At 34.4% G+C, this 20,034-nt stretch overlaps 1 protein-coding gene across 1 annotated transcript in view; it reads left to right on the top strand.

The window, feature by feature from the left end:
* KCNH5 (potassium voltage-gated channel subfamily H member 5) overlaps positions 1 to 20,034 on the top strand; it is a gene marked incomplete at both ends in the record, with an annotated part of 313,594 nt that overhangs the window by 179,039 nt on the left and 114,521 nt on the right. The window contains one exon of the mRNA XM_081293274.1: positions 12,557 to 12,756. Within this exon, the coding sequence (XP_081149400.1) occupies positions 12,557 to 12,756 (200 nt within the window). The remainder of the gene's footprint in view (positions 1 to 12,556; positions 12,757 to 20,034) is intronic.

The raw sequence follows: 20,034 nt of genomic DNA, 5'->3' as shown, positions 1-20,034 counted from the left end.
TACTCTCTGGCAGTACTTAATTCTTTGAGATCTGCTGTTTGTGCTTAAGAACTTTTGTCGATACCAATGATTTCAAAGCAACCAATAAGGGCTACAAGAGATATGCTGCAGGACAGAATATTATTTGCAAAATCAATCTTAAAGCTGAAATGAGTTTTAGGTTGTGTAGTTGTTGAAATTGACTTGGGTCAGGTTCATTTCCTAAATTTCCTCCTTTATATTTTTATGGGAGATAAAATAGTAATTTAGGGAGGTCATATGGATGTGAAAAGACAATGCACATAGGTTTGTAATAAGCACTAACTAAAGGTTTGCTATCACAATTATTAATATCAGGTTTCTTAATGTACTTCTGTTAATGTGTCACCTAGGAATTGAAATAATTACTCTTTAAAGAAATTTATAGCTTCAGACTTTCTAAAAATATATATAAATAACTTATTTTTGTTAATAAAAGTGGTACATGTTTATTTGCAAAAAAAAAAAAAAACTACAGAAATTCTCTGCAGTTTAAGAAGGAAGGGAATGGAAGGTAGGAAGAAGGGAGGGGAAATACTGGGGACTGAATAGAATGAATTATATTCCATGCTTTTATAATTATGTCAGAATGTATTCTATTGTCATGTATAACTAAAAAGAACCAATAAAAATAAAAATTTAAAAAACCCACAAATCTTATTGTCCAAAGATAACAACTGTTAACATTTTACAAATGTCCCTGTAGTTATTTTTTGTATGCCCCAAAATCAGTCTCCCCTATACATTTACAGACACATATAAAATGTTGTGCACAACTTTTTTCTAACAAAAATGTGCCATTGTTTTTTCTTATTTTTATGACCAGAGATCCCCATTATCATCTTAAAGTCTATTTTTCCATTTTATTACTGTGCTCACATTCGTATCCCCAATTTTATTTTGGAACTTTTTACTTTTTTTCTTCAAACTGTAAAAAACATATGAGTGAACATCTTTGTGTACTCATTTTATAATTCATTTGAAAGAAATGGAATAATTGGGCCAAATGGTATACCCACTTAAACTTTTAATCTATGCTTGGTACGGGCATTTTTTTCTTGATTAATTTGTGATGAATTTTTATCTACACCATTATAATAGAAATTGCTATTATTTTTATTTTTTTTATAAACTATCAAGACTTAACAACTGGTGTCCTTGGGTTCTAATAGTCTTGGAATAGATTAGTAGATAGTTGTCACCCAAGCTATAGTGTTTGTAATTTTATTCTTCTTAATGTCTTTGTTTCTTTGGACTTTCCATCTCTTCAGATTGGCATGTTATAATACTTTAATGGTGTTCTCATATTTGAGCTGGGATGGTTCTTGTGCACTTGCTCTTTGCTACACAGGAGTATTTTAAGTTTAATTCAACTTCTGTCTTTCATGTGTCAAGAAATTATGTGTGTAGGACTATGATATTGATTTGAGTTTAAAAGATATTTGCTTTCAAGAACGTTAGTATGTGTACAGCAAGATATGTTAATACGTATACAGGGTCACATTAACAGAAGTGCATTAAGAAACCTGATATTAATAATTGTGATAGCAAACCTTAGTGCTTATTATAAACCTATGTGCATTGTCTTTTCACATCCATATGACTTCCCTAAATTACTATTTTATTCCCCATAAAAATATAAAGGAAAAAATTCAGGAAATTAACCTGACCCAAGTCACATATAATGTAAAGCAGATCTATGTTTAATTTTTTGAATAAACTCCATACTGGTTTTCATAAGTAGCAATACCAGTTGACATTCCCACCAACAGTCTGAAGGTTCCTTTCAGCACTTGCTGTCTTGTATCTTTTTTTGTGAGTTGATAACCTCATTGTGGTTTTGATTTGCGTTTCCTTGATAATTAATAATGTTGAACATTTTTTAAGACCCATATGGCTATTTGTATGTCTTCTTTTTTAGAAATGTCTACTTAGTTCTATTGCCCATTTTTAAATTGAATTATTCATTTTTTTCTATTTTGTTCCTTATCTATCCTGTATGTTAATCCCTTGTCAGTTGATTAGTTTGCAAATACTTTCTCCCATTCTGTGGGTTATTTGTTCACTCTGTTGATCATGTCCTTTGCTGTGCAGAAGCTTTTTAGTTTGCTGTAATCCCATTTATCTACTTTTGCTTTTGTTTCCTGTGTTTTGGAGCCATGTCAGAAAATTCTTTCCTGCTGGGCACAGTGGCACGTGCCTGTAATACCAGCTTAGGAGGCTGAGGCAGGAGGATTGTAAATTCAAAGCCAGCCTTAGCAACTTAATGAGGCCCTAAACAGCTCAGTGAGACCCTGTCTCTAAATAAAATACAAAATAGAACTAGGGATGTATCTCAGTGGTTGAGTGGCCCTCAGTTCAATTCCCAGTACACACACACACACAATTATTTCCTATTCTAATATCCTGAAGCATATCCCCATGTTTTCTAGTTTCACAGTTTCAGGTCTCGCATTTAAATTCCATGTAATCCATAAATCCCACTATCGGGTATATATCCAAAAGAGATGAAATCAGTATGTCAGAGGGACATGTGAACTCTCGTGTTTATGGAAGCAGTATGCACAATGGCCAAGAAATGGAACCAACCTAAGTGTCTATCAACTGATGAATGGATAAAGAAAATGTAGGACATATGTATATGTTGTGTGTGTGTGTGTGTGTGTATTTATACACACAATACTATTTGGCCATAAAAAGAGCAAAATCTTCTCATTTGTGACTATATGGATAGAATTGGAAGACATTATGCTGAGTAAAATAACAGGACAACTTACACTTCTTCAGGGTTGATGGTCATGGGGCAACATCCCAAGAGAGTGGAGACAACTCTGTATCAAAATGTTGGATTAGTGAAGTAGCAAAGTTTTTGCCATTGTAGTTTTCTTACTTTGTTTCGAACATTTTTTTTAAAAATAAGACTCAATATAAGAATTTATAAATATTTAAAGGATACAACTCATGTCATTATCATCAATCATCAGATGAGACCATAACTGCACTATTGTGTGTGTGTGTGTGTATGTGTGTGTATGATAGAATAGGAAATGTTCCTTTTTTTAACTTAACAGAGGAAAATAACTACAAACAAAATAGAAGTGCGAAAAGCACATGCCATCAGTTATATAAATTGTAAAATATATTATACTTATTTCTTGAATATATTAAAATAGCACATTTAGAAATAGACAAGAAAGGCAAACGAAATATCCTCAGTTGCCAAAACAAACAAACAGTTATGGTTTGGATGGGAGGTGTTCCCCAAAAGTTCATGAGTGAGACAATGTGAGAGGGTTCCGAGGGGAAATGACTTGGTTATGAGAGCCTCAACCCAATCAGTGAGTTAATCGTAGGTGGGATTAACTGAGTAGTAATTGAAGGCAGGTGTGGTTTAAGGAGGGGCGGCCTGGGGGCGTGGCTTTGGGGGTATGTATTTGTATCTGGCTAGTGGAGCCTGCCTCTCTCTGCTCTCTGATCATCATGTGAGTTGCTTCCCTCTGTCACACTCTTCTACCATGATATTCAGCCTCAACTTGAGCCCCGAGGAATGGAGCCTGATGTCTGTGGATTGAGACTGCTGAAACTTGAGCTCTCAAAGAAACTTTCCCTCTTCTACAGTTGTTTTGTTTGGATCCTTTTTGTTACAGCAGTGAAAAAGCTGACTCAAACACAAACAAAAACCCAATGTCTGTCATGCTGTCTTTTCCAAGTTGGTGTTCTGCTCTTTTTTTGACATAAAGTTGTGTTGACCCTTGTCCACTTCTGCATCACTTCATGTAAACCTATTTTATTTTCCTTTAGTTATTTATACTCAGCTGAAGTTTTAGTCTTTTTTTTTGAAACTATGATTTTTGAAAACTGTCAAAAATAAAAATATCTCTTTGTCCTTTTGGCAATCTCTGAGTGTACACTGACAGTGGTCTCCTGCTCTGCTCCTTTTTTAAAAATGTGTTTCTTTTAGTTCTAGATGGACATAATAACTCTATTTTGTTTATTTAGTTTTATGTGGTGCTGAGGATTGAACCCAGTGCCTCACATATGCTAGGTGAGTGTTCTACCACTGAGCCACAACCCCAGCTCCTGCTCTGCACTTTCTCAAGACTTGCTTCTTTGTGTAGATGGCCATGTGCTTACTGGAAATGGTGCTTCTGGGTGCCTATGGCAGCTCAGCCCTCTCCAGAGTAATTATTTGTGGGTATGTCTAGGTTAGTCTTTGCATTAGCTGGGCAAGGCACCTACTAATATAGAGGTGAGTGTGATGGCATAAGCAATGGAGTGGGCCCTGCCAGAAGGGAGCAGAGGGTAGTGAGAGGCACACAAGAGGAGGGGAAGGGATGGATACTAAGGTGGAATCAAAGATAACACAGTTTAAATCTCTGATTGTCTCAGGTTGCCTGACAGTTGACACATTGGGGACTGTTGTGTAACCATTAGAAATGAGTCTGAAATAATGAGAACAGTATTTGTTGAGTGTCTCATCTCAGAGGCATTGTTCTGTATGGTCTGACTTGTTTTTATCAAAGGCACAAAAACTTTTATAGCTGTGTAAGCAGGAATCCGTACACTAATTTTATTAGATATCTAAATGAATTGTGCTAGATTAGAGAGAATAAAGAAAACAGGATTTACTTGCCATGAAAGAAATAACTATCATAGAAGGATAAAGTGGAGACCAAGCTATTTTGAGATCCCCACCGGATGCTAGGCAGGCATATGTCACCTTGCCCAGGTTATCTTGATGTTTTAATTTTTTGTTTATACTTTTAATTTCCTAAAATTCTTTTGAATTCATAATCTTCCCAAATCTTTCCATTCAACCCCTTCTTATCCTTTCTTTAATCTGTGATGTAACAGTAGTAATTGATTACTAACTCCATGATTATCTTCCTAAAACTAACTCAGCCTTTAGGGTATGTAGGAAATAATATCAATAACCATTGCCATGTAATTGTTGAGGCTATTTTGAGGAAGTTAGTTGATGTTATAATCACAATATCAGCTCTAAGCTGGGTGAAATATATCCAACATTATGCTAAAATTTAGTGAGTTCTAAAAATGGTCCCTTCCGTGTCCCAACAGTTAATTCAAATAGTAATTCAATGCAATCATTGTATTACCTAAAATTCCTCTTTCAAAATTTTAGCATCCCTGAGAGGGATAATATAGTTAGCAGTTTTTGGTATTTAAGACTTAACATAGAAACCAGATTCATTTCTAACTGTATAGCATAGTGCAGATACTGGGTAGAGTAGGGTTACAGATTAAATGAAGGTAAGAAAAAGTGTGCCTAAGTGTATGAGTCATGGGGTAGGCCTAGATTAAAGGGGAAGGGATATAGATTGTGACTGTCAATGGAAGAGGTGTCTGAGAATTTTTAGACATCTTTAACCTACCATAGTTATCTTCAAAATAATTCCTTTGTGGTAAATGAGAAAAATATAAGAAAAATATAAAAATATAATTGCAAAAGTGCATCTGGGGAAACCAGGAGCTGTTAGAAGTGGAGGAGAGTGACTTGAAACTGGAGGTTCTTCACTTTGTTTTAAGGCCAACTGGAGCCATTTCAAATGTTTTACCAAGCTGTGTGCTGCACAGATAATCACATATTGATGGAACATTTTCCTTTCACATATTAAATATCATTACTAAAGGTGGACATTAGTGAATATCAAAAGAAAGGAAAATGATGGTTGGACCACTTATGTGGCCCTATGGGTTATCAGTAATGCAGTCCCATGTCAATATTTTAGACTGTGCAAGCCAAGGCCAATGGTCACCTGCCAAGACATACACAATGAAGATAATTAGGAAAAAAATTATGTTGGATATTATTATTAAATAGGCACAAAATTTAAAGAAAAAAGATGGTTATTAAGGAGGTGAATGGATCTAGTGAGCAAACAAAATGAAATGACTGAAGAACATAATATCTTCAGAGAGCCAGATATTATTATTCTATCTGCTATGATGAACAACTCACATAAGTGGAAACTGTTACAATTAATTACCTGCACATAGATTGTTGTTGGCTCTGTGAATTCTTTAAGCCTGAGAAATAAACCGAAGTTCAGTTATATGCTTGACAGGGCTCTAATTTTTTTTTGTGTGTGAATTTTTGTAAACAGTGAAAAAGAAAATATTAGCTTTCTTTCAAAGAATGTGACTTGAGATCATTAAAGACTAGCACTTTTCTTTAGGAAATAGTAGATACTCTTTGAAGTTGAGGATTATGTTTTTTTCTTTTTAATCATTATATGTCCCTGAGGTTACTTTGGTGACTGGCATATATAAATATTCAATGAATATTTACAGAATTGAATAGTTCTTGAATAAATATTGATATTTATAATTAGTTATAACAGCATTGCTCAATCTTTTAACTTGTAGCTTTTTAAAAACATTTAACATTCATTTATGACTTTAATTTTTATATTTTAAAAACAATAGGTATTTCACTACCTTGCTTTCCCAAGTCCTCTACCCAACTGAGAATCACTCTACTTTATTAGGGCTTAAGTTATTATAGTTGCATAACTAATAAAACTTAGGGGCTTGAAAACCCTACCATTTATTACATAAATGCATCTGCAATTTATGAAAGACTAGAAAGACATGAATTATTTCTAGGTTATGTGGTATCAACTGGGATGACTTGAATGGGCCAGGAAAATCTACTCTTTTGTTGACTTGGCCAAATAACGTAACTGATGCTGTCAAACTGTGTGCTGTACATATAATCACAAATTGATGGAATATTTTCTTTCATATTTTAAATGTCATTATTAAATATCATGAATACAGATAAAGAGAAAAGTGATGGTTGAACTTCCTACATAGTCTTAAATGTTATCAGAAATGTATGCTCTTACCAATATTCAAATTGCTCAGCCGCCAATCAGGATTTAGCTGGGAGTTCAATAAAAACTATTGGCCAGAGGCCTTTATTCCTTTCCATGAAGGCATATGTAGAAGAATACCAGGGCTTCCTCACAACATGGAAACTAGGTTCTAATAAGGTGTTCAAACTAGGTGTTCAAATGATGAGAAACTGGAAGTCTCTAGTTTCTTAAGGCCTGAGCCTGTATACTGGTACATAATCATGGTTAATATATCTCATTGGTTCAACAATCATGGGGTAGGCCCAGATTCAAGGGGAAGGGATGCAGATTGTGCCTGTCAATGGAAAAGATGACTGAGAATTTTTAGGCATCTTTAACCTACTATAATTATCTTCAAAATAATTCCTTTGTGGTGAGTGAGAAAAATGTGAGTTTTTGGACAAGATATTTTACTGGTATGTACTCAAGTATTACTAAAACTATAAATATGAAAAGCTTATGAAATCATCATTTTTAAGTCCAAAAGATTACAAAAAGCTTATAAAAAGAGCCTTATGAAATTGTCACAAATCTTCCTAATTATTAATATGATATATGTGAATTGGCTATGTACATTATCTCCATTCAAAGGTTAAATAATGTAACAGGTCTCTGTAAAATTCACCAACCCAAAATCATAGTCATTTATGTTTGATGAATAACAATGAACCTTCTAATTTATTTATTGTCTTACTATGGCAAGGTCATGTATTACTTTAGTTTCTAAATATTTTATTACTGTACCAGCTTTAATAATGTATATTCCTTCTGTATTTTTGAAGCCCCAATAGTGAAATTTTTATGTAAAAGAAGAATGTTTCTGAAAAACTGTTTCTTAGTTTGGGGTATGTAAGCTTACTTGAAAAATATTTGAACAACTACTGTGTTGCAGGAACTACTGTATTTTGAGAACATATAGTAATGAACAATAGAAGTAAGTCCACACCTACCTTCCTGGAATTTACATTCCTACTAGGAAGATGGATAACAAAGAAATAAATATGTAATGTCAATTAAAATAATGATAAAATAAACAAGCTCTAATAAGAGGATGTGGAGTGTGATATTGATGGAAGGGAATGTTTAGACCCTGTGGTCAGGGGAGCCATCTAAGATGAGTTGGGTTTTGAGCAGAGATCTGAATAATGAAAGGAAATAGATCATATAAGCATATATATTTTTGAGTGCATATTTAATGTACTCAGAAAGATAAAACATCAAGAAATTTGTCACAGCACATACTTTTCTATTGATATTGATATTTAGTCATTCAGTCACTCTGTGTCTTACTTGGGGGAGTTTAATCCATTTAAATTTAACATAATTATTGGTAAGTAAGATCTTACTACTGACATTTTATAACCCAGTTTATAGTTTTTTTTTTTTTTTTAGTTTCTTTCTTCCTCTTTTATAGTCTTCCTTTGTAGTTAAATGATTTTTCTCTGGGTAGTGTGTTTTGATTCTTTGCTTACTATTTTTGGTCTGTTATAGGTTTCTGCTTTGTTGTTACCATAGGCTTACAAAAAAATCTCTTTTATTTGTAACAAGACATTTTGAAATGATAACAACTTATTCATTGATCATAAAGATAAGAAAAAAATAGAAAAGATACTGAAGAACCTGTACATGTACACTTCATTTTCCCCACATTTTGAACTTTTGATCTTCTGTTTTGCATCTTTCTATGTGGCTTCTTAACATATTAATGTCATTATTTTTAATTGTTTTGTTTTCAGTCTTTGTACTAAAGATCAAGAAGGTTTATATACCGTGCTTACAATATTAGGTAATTCTGAATTTGCCTTTTATGGTGAGTTTTATACCTTTCCTTTGTCATACCTTAAGGGACACATCTGGCAGTGATAATCTCTCAGCTTATTTGTCTGGAAATATCTTTATCTCTGTTTCATGTGTGAATCAAACAGTATTTGTTAGCATGTTTCTTTTCCCCCTCAGCATGTGAAAATTCCATCCTATTACTTTCTGCCCTGTAAGGTTTCTACCAAGAAGTCTATTGTTAGGCAGTTGGAACACTCTTCTGCATATTTTTTTCCTGTCTTCTTTCTGCTTGGAGAATCCTCTGTTTGTATATTACCTTTGAAAGCTTGGTTATAATATGTCTTGGGACAGACTTGAGTGAGTTGAATCTGATGGTGACCTTTGACCTTCATATACCTAGGTATTTGTATCTTTTTCAGATTTTGGAAGTCTTCTGTTATTATCTCTTTCAATAAGTTTTCTACCCCTTTGCATTTTTTAAGTACCTTTTGAACCTTAATAACCCAAATATTTGTTCTTTTAAGGTTATGATGTTCCTGCAGTCTTTCTTAATTCTGCTTCATTCTTTCTTCTTTTTCTCCTCCAACAGTATATCTGTGTATTTCAAATTTAGTGTTTTTTTTTTCTTGAGCTTACTGATTCATCTGTTTGATCTATTAATCACATTTTTTTTATTCCAATTAGTGCACTTTTCTGCTCAAGGAATTGTTTTTCTGGATTTACTTGAAATTCATTGAGTTTCTTTAAAATATCTATCTTAAATTCTCTGAGAGTTCATACCCATCGGTTGCTTTGTGGCCAGTTATTGGCACCTTGTTTTGTCTGTTAAGCATGGTCATAGTTCTCTGGGAATTCTTGATGCTTGTTGGCAGACAAGAATGTTTGCAGTTAGAAGGGTTGGTTAGGTATTTATTCTAGTCTTCATTAACTGGCTTTGTTTGTGCTTGTCTTTTTAGAAATTCTAAGCAGGCTGCTTATTTGAGCCTGTGATTATTTACTCTCTTTCAGCATCAATGTCCTAGGTTTCCCAGAAATCCATAGTTGACACATTGTCAGTGTGTCAGCACTAAAGGCACTTCAGGCCCAAGTTGATCACATTCACCATTGTGTTGCTCAGAATGGCCTGAAGGAATGTCTAAATAGGGTAGTTCATTCCTGCAAGTTTCTCCCTAGAGCCAAGGTGAGCCCAGACACCCTGTTCACTGTCATTGGCCTGTGGTTAGATGCCACAGGTTCTGCCTGATACTGGGTAGGCACTGGCCATAGGCTCCTTTGCCACTTGGTAATTCCTTACTTCTTCTTCCCCAAACAGATAAGGCTAAGTTGTGCTGCTTGGGATTGAGTGAGGAATGGAGTAGGCAGTCCTGTAGTCATTGATGTCACCACGCTTGTGTTAAACCTGGAGTCTATAGGACCAGTGCAGCATAGGATCCAGGGCCATGCTGCTATACCCTGTGTGCCACTGTAGCGTATTCGTGGCTTGAGGCTACTGCAATCAGCCAGTGATGATGTTGGCCAGAATACATGTCCCACCATGGCCTGAGGTCTCTCACACTAGGACAAACTCAGAGGCTTTGTCTATAGGTATTTTCCTGAGTCTGGGGATGGTTGGAGTCTGCCTGCCACTTGGATTTCACCAGCTGGGCATGAGTTCTAAGGCAAAGCCTTTTTCTTACTTCCCTATCTTACCCTATAAAGGGGGAGTATTCCTCCCATACAGTGCTGCCTGAAGCTGAGGGAGGATGGTGGAAACAGTCCTTTGCTTCCAGACTAACCTAGGTCCAGAGGCTGTGTCTGTGAGCACTGGCCAGGGGCCAAGGGCCCTGGGGCTCTGAAGAGCTAGATTTCACATTGGCAATTCTAGTACTGGGTTCAAAACCTAAGGCTTAGATGTAATTTCTTCCCCTTCCCTCAACTGGAGGAGTGTCTCTCCACATAGTCTCTCTCCACTGCTTGAAGATGGAGGAGGGAAGTCCCTGAAAATTTTTCCTTTCTGCATTCTTCAATGCTTCTTTTCCTATTATTATGCTAAATCCAGGGCTTGCAATTTCTTACCTGGTTTCGCTAGTTCTTGCAAAGGTAGTTTTTTGTGTGGATAGCTTCCAAGTGATGCTTCTCTGGGAGATGTTATTCTGTTATCATCATCCTCCTCTTTAGTATGGACATTTGTTAAACTAGAAGGCAGTAGTAAGGTATGTGTTAATATAGCACCCTGCAAACATCTTGGGGTTCTTAACAAGTAAAATATATCAAAATAGGTAGTTCTGTGATATTAGCCGTTTATATAATGGGGCACTATTACAAAAAATGATGTTTTGTAATAGTGCCCCATTATAATTAAAGCATTATTTCATTAATCCCTAAAGTATTTATTATTTTAAAAACATAAACTCTCCTTTTTTTAATCTTTTCTGTAAACTTGAAATTCCATTTTTGTTAGATGGTTCTTCTATCATTTAGTTGTTCCCATTGCTTCTTTTCATCTTTAGTCTTTATTACTAGCAACAATGATAGAATAGTGATGTTAGTTCTGTGATTACTTTTTTAAAGTTTTAAAATATTCAAAGATTTAAAGACACAGTTGAGAAACTTCAGCTGTATTTCTACTCAGTTTTAGAAAGATATCATCTATCTTAAAAGTTGTCCTTGGAATCAAAACTCCTACTTTTCTGCAGGAAAACAGACTAAATGTTTATAAAATAATAGCTTTCATTTGTGAAATTAAAATCCGTTATACTCTGAGGAGAACAACTGTTGTTGAAGACACAAATGATATATCCAAAATAGTATATTAAGGATCATAAATTGCTTTGCTATCGTGATTTTCTACTAGTTTCATTAAATGGGATTTGGCTCATGAAGTTACAAAATGAAACTTTTATTTTTCCCCACACTCCGTTTAGAGGAGTTGTTTTCAAATGATTAGAGGATGCAGGATGTAAATGATCACCACCTGATATTCTGCTTTATTACACAAAGCCTGTGATTACTAAACACTTGTTTTACTGACTATTAGGTGGATAAAGTACTGTCCCCTTTTCGAAAGAGCTTCCTGGTAATGATCTCTTGCATCTAGAGTCGGAGACTGGAGGTGTGTTCTCTTCTGGCTAAACTCAAGTACTTTTAAAATTTTTACAGTTCTAAAACAGCAAGTCATTATTCATAGCCTGACCAGATTTGAAGAAAGAAGATTTGGTAAATTAAGGATTTAGAAGGGGGCAGCAGTCATTGCCGTTCATGGCTTCCAGGAGATAAATAACAGTGCTCAGTGAGCTGTCTTTATTCTTAAAATGATGGGATCAAAAAACTTATAGCCACTGGCATACTGACATGAGTTTCATAACTCCAGGCACCTCCAAAATTTTATTTTAGCTTTTAATTCCAACTCTGATTATCTTCCAAAACTTCTAAAAATGGAGCATTTTAATTTGTCTCCACTCCATATATTTCTGATGTGCTGTCAAAAATATTTATAACCAGAGAAGTATTCCAAAAGCTGGAAGCAGTCAGCAGTAAGAAGAAGCCTGCGTTTCTAAGCTAGATCATCAGTCCCTGTAACAATTTAAATGCATTAGGCTTTTTTTTCAGGAGGATGAGGCTGGAGGTTAACTTTAATCCTAAGGCTAGAATTTCTAAGGTAAAATTATAATTTTGGATCATCTGATTCATTATTACATATTTTAACCACCCTCATGCTTTGTTAGGTTGACCAGTATGGTACATGCATACAAAATCATGTTTATCATATGGAAGGTAACATTTCCTAAGTGAATACCAGGAGCCAGGTGCTCTCTTTAGGCATTAACCCATGTAAATTTATAAAATCATCTCTTAAATATTTTTGGGATATTTGTTTTATTTCCTTCATTCTTCTTTTTCAGCTCTTCTTTATGCAACTATTTTTGGAAATGTCACTACAATTTTTCAGCAAATGTATGCCAACACCAACCGATACCACGAGATGCTGAATAATGTTCGGGACTTTCTGAAGCTCTATCAGGTCCCAAAAGGCCTTAGTGAACGAGTCATGGATTATATTGTTTCAACATGGTCCATGTCAAAAGGAATTGACACAGAAAAGGTATGGTTTATTATTGTTGTTATTAATATTCTATTTAAAAGGAGCTTTGATGAATATAACTTTCCTATCCACAGGTTGTTTTGTAGATGTTACTCTGTGTTTTGTGACATTTCAATCCATCATATTTATTTTGATAACTTTAAAGGAACAGAGGACTCAACTATTAATCATTAATTCGTTTTAATCACTTAATTTATGAAATTTGTTTCCTGAAAACAACTAATTATTCCATTTCACTAAAATGCTCTTATTACCACTCAATGTAATTTGCTTCATTCCTCTTAAACTCTCAGAGTGCTGTCATTTCTGCTGCTAGATTTTACTCTGATTTCTTCTTTGGCTTTTTTGTCCATTTAAAAATTATTAACATCTCTGCTATAAACAAAGAAAAAAATGATGTTTTTGTCCATGCTACCCTCCAATTATTATTTTTTTCCTTTGCAGATGTTATATAAAGTAAGTTGAAAGTTTTTATTTTCCACTTTGGTTTACAAGGGATGCCTCCCTTTAAACAAGGGATGGCTCCCTATCCAATCATCTGACAACTGTAATTTCTTAATTGTCTTTTCATGGAACTGCTTTTAATTTTTTCTGTTGACTTCATATTTGGGCAAACAAGGACCCAATGTTCTCCTTATAATAAACAAAATAATTTTTAAAAATTCTCACTTCCTATACCTAGCTGATTCACATCAAACATCGGGCATGACAAATACAATATGTATGTAATTTTAGAGGATGCCCACTTGAGCTATTTAACTTTACAAATTTTAGTGAAGACTTCCTGTTAGGTACTGATTTTTTAACATGTGATAGTCAAATAGCACAATAACTTCCTGGCCATTTTCTTCAAATTACTTTTGTGTTGTTGTTGTTTTTAAATCACATGGGGTTAACTTGTGTCCCTGCCACCCCAAGACCTGTGCAATAAGCTTTTTTTTTTTTTAATGTAGAAGAGAAAGCACTTTGACTACAGTAGATGTTTAGTTAGGGGAATTTTGTAAAACAAATAAGTAGTTTTAAGCTAGAGCAGGTGTTGTTAGGATCAAATAGTTGAGGGGAAGATTGGGGAGTGGATATGGAATGTAACAGTTGAGGCCGAGGCACCTTCAGAAGGAGTGCATGTAAGAGATAATCAGGGGTAATTATAGGAAGGAATTGAGGAATCGTTGATCTAATCTTCTTTCAACCTTTTTCAAGATGCAATATAGATTTTCTAGTTAAATGGCTACATAGTAGTATTCATGACTATGGAGGGAAAAGCAGCATTTATATGAAATTTGATTAATATATACATGAGCCAATATATGAAAAGTCTCCAGAGGAGAAAGAAGATCTTCATCAGAATGAGGATGAGAGAAATAGAGTTAAAGTTATCCAATGCAGGAGGTCCTTTGAAGTCTGCATTAAGTTAAATAGATCCAGAGGCAACCCCTGCCTTGTTAATCACTATCTTAGTGAGATGTTTTTCTTTCCAGAAAACACAACGGGGTCCCATGGTAGCTAACAGAAAACATCAATGAAATGATGTCATCATGACCTTTTGCATATTAAAAAAGGACTTGGCCTAGGGCCTATGCTTACAAGGCAGATTTTGTTCTCTGTATTCCTAGATATTGGGGTGGTTCAGAAATGGAGCTATTTTCTCTCAATGCCTGCCTTTGAGGACATGCTCACCTGTCTGATTCACATGTAGTTAGGGTGTCATGCACTGACATGGACTGTGTCTGCAGGTGCCTGTGCCATGTGACAGAAAACAATTTCTAAGTCTAATATCAAAGGTAAAATAAAAATCTGATTAAAATGACATACTTTTGAAGAGATATTTAAAATATTAAATGGATTAGCCTTTGTTTTAGAAAATATCTCGAGTGGTAATTCCTTACAGTTATATTTTTCTTTTTCTCTTTTTGCCTATTTAAAAAATTAACGCCTAATAATTATACATGATTATAGGATACAGTGTGACAATTCAATACATCTGTACAATGTGTATTGATCAGCATTTTCATTTCTTTGTGTTTAAAACCATGAATATGTTCTTTTCTAGTTATTCATAAAATATATATAGTGGGCTATTGTGAACTTTCACTGCCCTACTGTGTGTGGAACAGTAGAACTTATTCCTTCTGTCTAACTGCGCTTGTGATCTGAATAGGCATTTCTCAGAAGAAAAATACAAATGGTCAATAGATATATGAAAAAATGCTCAATGTCATTAGCTGTCAGGAGAATGCAAATCAAACCTATAGGGAGAGATCTTCTCACCCTGGTAAGAATGGCTGTTATATAAAAAAAAAGTAACAAATGATAGTAAAGATGTGGTGAAAAGGGAAATCTTATACACTGTTGGTGGGCATGTAAATTAGCATAGCTATTATGGAGAACACTATGGAGTTTCCTCAAAAAATTAAAAACAGATCTACCATAGGATATTATATATAAACCACTTCTGGATACATATGATATGAAACCAAAGCAATATAATAAAGAAATATTTGCACTGCATGTTTATTGCAAGACTATCCACAATAGGCAAGACATGGAATCATTGTAGGTGTACATGCACAGATGAATGAGAAAAAAGATGCAGCATATGTACACAATATAGGATATTATCCACTCACAAAAATTTATATCTTGTCATGTGCAAAAAATAAACTGGAGGACATGATATTAAGTGAAATGAGGCAAATTTGAATTTAAAAGTAGTGAGTACTAGAAGATGTGGGAGAGGGGAAGGGAACATGGTTAGAGGGAGATTGGATAACAGGTACCACAAAACACTTACAAGGGTTTTTTTTTTAAAACCAATAAGAGAAGCAGATTTAAGTAACTGTGACAAATATAAAAGTTTTATTATATGTGTATAAAACACATTCCATGATTATTGATTTTTATATTTCATGTATGAAGAAAATTTCTACCCAGATGCATAAAAGCTAGTGTAATAGCACTGTACGTGGAGAGAAGAAAGAAAAGACATCGCTTTGATCCTGCAGTTGGGGTGTAGGAGTTCCTAGTAATTACACCCTCAATGACACTGAATTTAAAAATGATATTCAGACTGCACACTATATGCTATATGGAACAAGAAGGGAAAAAATTGACATCCAACTCTCTGATTTAGTGGGCAACTAACAACAGAGCAGAAGACTCGAATGTCTGTTAGATATTCAGTATTTGAACAAGTATATAGTATATATAATATATAACTTTACAATAATAAAGTGTTAAGGTTATAAACAAAGTAATTATCAAACAAAACAAAGAGAATAAATATCTAAGACTAGACCTAACTCTAGATGAGACATGAATATAAATTAAAAGACAAACAGCAAAGCTATAATTGATACATTATGTAATATGATTATAAAATGAACTACAAATCTTATATTTATAAACATCTTCCTCATAGCCTAACATAAATATCAGAACTAAAAGTCAAATGTAAAAAATAAGAAACAATTAACTGTTAAATATGCAGATATATTTGACATATTTTTATACATGTTAAAGTAATACATAACAATGTAACTGATAAAGAGGTTTGACTCACAAAATGTGAAACCTCTCACATTAGAAAACCAGGAAAATAAAAACGAGATAAAGGATTTGCAGCAAGTATCACAAGTGAAAGATTCATTATCTTAATATGTAAAGTGATTTTATAAATTAATAAGAATTAGATCACTTGGGGAGAAAAAATGAGCAAAAGATACAAATAATTTGTAAAGACAAAAATACAGGTCATTAATAAACATACAAAAGTATTTTCATTTATAACAGTAAAAATTAAAATATCAAGAAACCATTTTAATGTCAAATGGACCAAGATAATGCCCAGTCTTAGCAAAGGCTATCGTGACTGTCTCTGTATTTATTATATAACTCTAGAAGGTGGAGTATTTCTTTCTTTCTTTCTTTTTTCTTTTTCTTTTTTTTAGAGAGAGGGGGGGGAGAGAGAGAGAGAGAGAGAGAGAGAGAGAGAGAGAGAGAGAGAGAGAATTTTAAAATATTTTTTAGTTTTAGATAGTATGCATTTGGGGCTATTCCAGAGCTCATACCTTTTGTTTCTTCCCTTTTCTCTCTACATTCACTCTTGCAGTGGTACTATCCAATCCCATGACTTTAAAAATATATGCAAGAGTGCTGGGATGTGGCTCAAGTGGTAGCGTGCTCACCAGGCATGCATGGGGCGCTGGGTTCGAGCCTCAGCACCACATAAAAATAAAATAAAGATGTTGTGTCTGCCAAGAACTAAAAAATAAATACTGAAAAATTCTCTCTCTCTCTCTCTCTCTCTCTCTCTCGATCTCGCTCTCTCGCTCTCTCTCTCTCTGAATAAAGTCTATCTTTAAAAAAAAATTATATACACACACACACACACACACACATACACAAGACACAAATGTACTTACTCATCTTGAACCTGTTCCCTGAACTACAGTCTCACCTGTCCTGCCACCTTCTCAGGTCCAATGAAATTGTCGAAAATAAAGCTCCTATTCATTTCCCCTAGTTAAATTCATGGAAACTCTGCTTTTGAGTTGCTTAGGACCAAGCCCCTGGCATTTAAACCTTTTGTCTCCATGTCCTTTCTCATCACTCCATTGCTATCGCCTGGTCCAAGTTACCATCATGCTCGACCCAAGATTGTAATAGCCACCAATGGGTCTGTGGTTCCCTCCTTTGTTCCCTTATGTTTTTTCTCAACATAGCATCCAAAGAGCATATATGGATTTTTTTTTGAGAGAGAGAGAGAGAGAGAGAGAAAGAGGGAGGGAGGGAGGGAGGGAGGGAGGGGGAGATTTTTTTAATATTTATTTTTTAATTTCGGAGGACATAACATCTTTATTTTATTTTTATGTGGTGCTGAGGATTGAACCCAGCACCCCGTGCATGCCAGGCAAGCACGCTACCGCTTGAGCCACATCCCCAGACCAACATTTATGAATTTTGCAGTAGAGTTTTCTTTCTAACCAATCATATATTCATTTGTTCTGTAGGTGTTTGATAAGAGCCAAATTGATTGAAACTGTTGAAGTATAAGTGTGGAAACAATGAAAGGTTGATGACAGTAATCATAAAAATTCTCTGGTATTCATAATCTTAGAATTATGCATGGACTTTAGGATATAACTCTAGTAGAGAACATCTGAATTTTAACAATTATTCAGCATTTGATGTTAGGCTCCTCTGTTCCTCAGTAAGCTAAATTCTTTGTCTTATTATGTTTTTTTACTGCACAGTTTGTTGATGGTTTCAGATATTTTATTAATGGTGTTTTTAAATAATTTAATTATGAGTATAAACTAAAAGATGAATTATAGTATATAAAGCTCAATGTCTGTTTTAATGCTTCTCTTTGTGTTCTAAAATGACTGTATTTTTTTCAGTTCCACATACAATTGAATTTAATGATGCATTAGAGCAAATTAGAGAAAAACTTTCACTCCAATTACTGAGATTTCTTTCCATCTTTTCCACATATATAGTTTCATAGATTTCTGAATTTAGGTTTAACCCACAAGAAAATTAATCACTGTGATATAATTTAGTCTAAACTTTCCTTCTACAAATAATGCGTTCGCTAATACTATAGTGGCATTAAAATCTGTACAGATGTGGAGACTAACATTTCTATTAAGAAATTTTATTTTAGGCATAATTTTAAAAATAGATAACAGTGCCTAGATTAATTTTTTAATTTGAAAAATTGCTAGAGTTGCTTTGGATTCTTTTTGCCTTTAATAACCAAAACTATCCCCTGGATTTTTCCACTTGTTCCCATTTTGTGCCTTAAAAGACAGAGAAATGGGTGGAATGAGTGAGGATTTGAAAGGGTAAAAGAAGATTATGGGAAAAAAAATAGGAAGGATGATGGCTGAAGCTCAGAAAAATCTATTCTTCAGTTGGAAATAACTTTCCTAGGAAATAATTCTAATGAAATAAATGACTAGGATGTTATTTTCAGCTTTTGGGACAATGCAAAACATCTACAGTGTATAATTTTTCCCATCATACTGGATTTTTTCCCAGCTTATTTTATAGAATGAAGCCTAAAACCTGATTATTTTATTTGCTGTTCTTACTGCCTTTTTCTAACATATAGCTTGGAAAAAATCAATAGGAAAACCCTTCTTGGTCTTCATTTTGTGTTTTGTAAAGGCACAAAGTTTCAGGAGGAAGATGCTACTAAATGGAATGTTCTGGAAGAGTTTTACAACACATTCAGGCAAAATTTAAACAAACTGAGATTTTTGCACATTTGAAAATCTTAGAATTTTTAAACCAAATTCATTACAGATGCACATGATTTCTTCCAAATAAGTAAGTGATGTTTTTTTTTCTTTTTTTTTTTTTTCACTTAAGGTGTTCAAATTGTATTTGCTCAGTCATTCATTCATTTATACATGCATTCATTTCTATGATGGTTTGGAAGCAGAATATAGGTAAAAAATAGATATTTACCTGGAATTATTATTTTTTTATTGTTGGTTGTTTAAAACATTACATAGTTCTTGACATATCATATTTCACATTTTGATTCAAGTGGGTTATGAACTCCCATTTTTACCCCGTATACAGATTGCAGAATCACATCAGTTACACTTCCATTGATTTACATATTGCCATACTAGTGTCTGTTGTATTCTGCTGCCTTTCCTATCCTCTACTATCCCCCCTCCCCTCCCCTCTTCTCTCTCTACCCCCTCTACTGTAATTCATTTCTCCCCCTTGTATTATTTTTCCCTTTCCCCTCACTTCCTCTTGTATGTAATTTTGTATAACCATGAGGGTCTCCTTCCATTTCCATGCAATTTCCCTTCCCTCTCGCTTTCCCTCCCACCTCTTATCCCTGTTTAATGTTAATCTTCTTCTCATGCTCTTCGTCCCTACTGTTCTTAGTTACTCTCCTTATATCAAAGAAGACATTTGGCATTGGTTTTGTAGGGATTGGCTAGCTTCACTTAGCATAATCTGCTCTAATGCCATCCATTTCCCTCCAAATTCTATGATTTTGTCATTTTTTAATGCAGAGTAATACTCCATTGTGTATAGATGCCACATTTTTTTTTATCCATTCATCTATTGAAGGGCATCTAGGTTGGTTCCACAGTCTTGCTGTTGTGAATTGTGCTGCTATGAACATCAATGTAGCAGTGTCCCTGTAGCATGCTCTTTTTAGGTCTTTAGGGAATAGACCGAGAAGGGGAATAGCTGGGTCAAATGGTGGTTCCATTCCCAGCTTTCCAAGAAATCTCCATACTGCTT

Source organism: Spermophilus citellus (genome assembly GCF_964194105.1).
Source record: "Spermophilus citellus genome assembly, chromosome: 4".
Lineage (NCBI taxonomy): Eukaryota > Metazoa > Chordata > Mammalia > Rodentia > Sciuridae > Spermophilus > Spermophilus citellus.
Note: the sequence above shows the minus strand (reverse complement) of the source record. Positions and strands in the feature narration are given on the sequence as shown.